This window comes from Elephantulus edwardii, unplaced genomic scaffold (assembly GCF_000299155.1).
Source record: "Elephantulus edwardii isolate Elephantulus edwardi_28Jun2011 unplaced genomic scaffold, EleEdw1.0 scaffold00344, whole genome shotgun sequence".
Lineage (NCBI taxonomy): Eukaryota > Metazoa > Chordata > Mammalia > Macroscelidea > Macroscelididae > Elephantulus > Elephantulus edwardii.
Window position 1 is genome coordinate 1,948,279 of NW_006400094.1, and position 3,880 is coordinate 1,952,158.

At 47.2% G+C, this 3,880-nt stretch overlaps 1 protein-coding gene across 1 annotated transcript in view; it reads left to right on the forward strand.

Moving 5' to 3' along the window:
• The window catches only part of LOC102877247 (melanoma antigen preferentially expressed in tumors-like), a 39,053-nt gene that overhangs the window by 27,485 nt on the left and 7,688 nt on the right, over nucleotides 1–3,880 (forward strand). The window contains exons 2-3 of the mRNA XM_006901788.1: nucleotides 867–1,064; nucleotides 1,146–1,306. Coding sequence (XP_006901850.1) covers nucleotides 867–1,064; nucleotides 1,146–1,306 — 359 coding nt within the window. The remainder of the gene's footprint in view (nucleotides 1–866; nucleotides 1,065–1,145; nucleotides 1,307–3,880) is intronic.

Genomic DNA, 3,880 nt, shown 5'->3' on the forward strand with positions numbered 1-3,880 from the left:
TTTTATATGTACTTTTATACTAGCTTATTTATAAGTTTAGAATATTCAGCACTCAGTTGGTGGCCAGCCAATTTTCCTATCAGTCCTCAGGGAAGCTTGGCTGGTTGTGAGAAATTCCTTCAAAATGATGTCCACTAGCTTTATAATCTGTGACCCACAAGGCTTGGTTTATGACAGGGTACAAAGAGGGTCGGAGGGAGGGACCCTCTGGAGACAGGAGTCAAAATATCAGACCCATGAAGTCCTCATGAGCTCATTCCAGCTCATTGTCCCTTCTTATCGGGGATCCAGCCCCGATATGTCGGGAGAATTCCACCAAAAGGAGGCACCAGGTTGAAATGAAGACGCGGAGAGGCTAATTGCTGGTGACATTGCAAGTTTAATATTCTGGCAAGGGTATATATACGTCTTAGGAACATGCTTCCAGGGGTAATCACATTATCTCCTGTTTGTCCGAGATGTTGACTGGTAGATCAAACATTCCCAGACATTCACGTAAAACAAAGACCTCTTCAGGGGATATCTTAGAATATATTACAAAAGACAAAATACGGTATCCCATTCCTAAGATTCAGAAACCTTTGGTCACTCCCTACTTATTAGCATACTGCTTCCTGGAGTTGTTTTCTGCAGAACAGGTGGTCAAGCCAAGATAGGTGGTCCTGCTGTTTTTACAAGGCTTTGCTAATCCTGCTTTGCAGGTTACCCAGCTCCTGACACCTTCTGACTCAACAGAATCCTACAATAGATTGTAGGAAGCTTGGGCGTGGGGGCTGTTCTAAGGGGAAGCCACCACCACCACCGCCACCAATGACAAAATCACCACCTGCCTGATCTCAACGTGGACTCCCTTCTGTCCCTCCTAGGGAACTGTGGACCCACGCCAGCAAACTGGCATCATGAACACCTCCCATCCACACCATCTCTTCGACCTGGCCAAGCATGGCCTGCTCAAGGATGAGTCTTGGGTCCCCTGGGCTCCACAGCTGATCCCTTTCCGACTCTGGGAATACCTCTTTGTGGAAGCCGTGTCTGGTAGACACAGGGAGACCGTGGAGGCCATGGTAGCCGCCTAGCCCTCGCCGTGCCTGGACCTGACCTCTCTGTTGAACACAGAGTAGCTCCGTACTCCGACCACGTTGCAGAGTGTGTTTAAGGGCCTCGAGGTCCTGCTAGACCGGGGATTTCGCCGCCCCACGGGCCACCTCATCGTGGTGTGGCCCACAACTCGGGAGGAGGACCTGGAGCCCAGGGACTTAGTCGAGGTTGGAGAGGCAGTGAGTCTGAGGAGTGATGACTGTCCCGGGTCAGGGTCAGTCGCCAAGCAGCCGCTTGTCGATGTCAAGCTGGCGGGACATCTGAGCTTCCACCTAACGGAGTGTTATGATCTGCTCACCCACCTCAGAGACCGGGTGAAGGGGGGGAAAGGGATCCCTCAGCTTTAAGAAGCTGACCTTTTCAGATTGTACACCCGCATATCAAGTCATTAAGAAGATGCTGGGGAGTGTGTACCTGGATGGTGTGGAGGAGTTGAAAATCTACTGTACACCCAAGAGAAGCCTCCTGTTTATTTTAGTCCCTTACCTGTCCCAGATGGTGCATCTGAAGAAAATGCAGCTCACTACTTATTAGAGAACTCAGACCTCCAATCCCTGTCCTCGTCGCCGTCCACCAGACGACTAAGGGTGCTGAATTTCTCCAAAACCTGCTTGGCCCATTTAAATCCCAAGTTACTCCGAGCTGCCGTAGACTGGACCTCGGCCACTCTGGAGCGCGTGGACTTACTGTAGTGTGGCCTCAGGGATTCTCAAGTCAACACCATCTTATCTGCCCTGAACCACTGCTCACAGAGCCAACTGTTTAGATTCTCTGGAAACTTTGGGAGGAAGTCTACCTTGAAGAAACTGTTACGTCGGACACTCCACACTGAGAAGTCCAGGGCTGGTCCTTCCATTGCCTCTTGACTATGACAGAGAGGACCCTCCGACATGTGTCAATGAGTTAGTTCTTATTATGGAGCAGTTGGGGGTGCTTGACCAGATTCAAATGATTCGTAACCTGGAGTCCTTTGAGGTGCATGCTCACGTCTTGAGGGAGCGATCCTAACTGAGGGGATGCCTACTTCATTCCCCTTCTGATGATAAGGGTGGCTTTTTGACATCTGTAGACAAGAGGGAATGAGCTGTGGTGGCCTGTTTTAAGAAGCTGTGCTGTCATCCTGAAGGCATGTGAGTTGAATCCACCAGCAGCTCTTGAAGGGAGAGGATGGTCAGTATGAACCTTCTAGAGTGTCCACTGTGGACGGGTTCCCATATCCATAACTCTAGAACAACTGCAACACTTCTTCCATTTGAAAATGACAGAGATATATGGAGATATCTCCGGATGGTGGAGACCGTAGACCTTCAATGCTAGGGAGAACCATCCCTTCAAAAGTGTTGTGGGTGTCCCACTTGCTCGATAATAAATTTTTGTCTCTTCAGGTTATCTGCTTACTGTCATCCCAGCAGGTCTCTCTGGGATGTTTTCGTGAAGCATCAAGCCAACGAGGACTCAGAGTGATGGCTTAGACATAGTCTCTGATGTGTCTTGGTACAGACCCCGTTGCTGCATGTTGTTGAGGGTCTCCCTGGCTTTCTCTGACGCTCCATTTTTCCATAAAGATTCCAGATGAAGATACCTTATGTCACCATGATGCATTATGAGGGAGTGCAGAGCCAGAGTTCCTTTTCAGTGGCTGGTTTGTAAAGAGAATTTACCAGGATTTTGTTTTTAATTCTGGGTGGTTGCTTTTGGTTTTTTTTAAACATGGTACCAAGAGTGTCTACCTCTCCATAATTCCAAAAAGAATGTCCATTTCCAAGGCCTAGTCTTTGCTAACAACATGTTCAACAGCATGTGAGACAAAGCTTCCACATTTTTGCCTCCAAGACACACACAGTGTGTCCCTCTTTCTCAGTGACTGTCATACTCTTTCTAATCCTTTTACAGTCCCAAGCACAATGCCCATTTCGAAGGAATGGGCCCTCCCTAGAAGCTGCCCAAAGTGGAGAAGTTTTACAACCTCTTTTTTTTCCCTAAGGAACACCCTTTTCAAGGCAAAACTGAGCACACCATTCTAAATTCACATGTAACCACGGTTTCCTAAATCAGGAATATATCCATGTGCAGGTGTCCCTTCTTGTAAAACATGGGGGGAAATTAATGAACACAGTTGTATCTTTGAAGGACAGGACAAGCTTTGGTTCTCTTCATAGAGTTGCTATGAGTTGTAGCATCTCTTGATTTGAAGGGAAAAAAAATTGGGGTGACACCAATGAATGTCACTGCTTGATCACCTTGAATCCACCCAAGTGGACAACCTGGACCACAGGATGGGGCAGTTCAAGTCGGACACACATGGCTTCATTATTTTGTAATCTGACTCCTAAATGCAAGCTTACTTGAGGATAGTACCTTGTATTGTAGGGAGTTACGTTGGTCAGGAGGGAAGGAAAGGCAGTCTCTTCCCATGATAGTCACTGACTAAATATTCTCAGTTTCTCACAGTCTGGCCCGTGGTAACAGGCATTGTGTGAAACCATCTTTGTGTGTGCATTCTTCTCGTTGGTGGTCTTCCACTTTGACCTTTCTCCATTTCCCATTGTGATTTTTTTTTTCAAGAAATGACCCCTTTTGATAATAATTTCATATGAATCTCAAATGAAAGTGTTGCTGACATCTCACGCAGCCATGTCCTAATATGTAGTTTCTAATTACATATGTATGTATGTATATGTGCGTTATGTAGATGACACAACCCTGCTTGCTGAAATGCAGGACCTCATGCACTTGCTGCAGAGTGTCAAGGACTGTAGCCTTCAGTATGAATTGAGGCTCA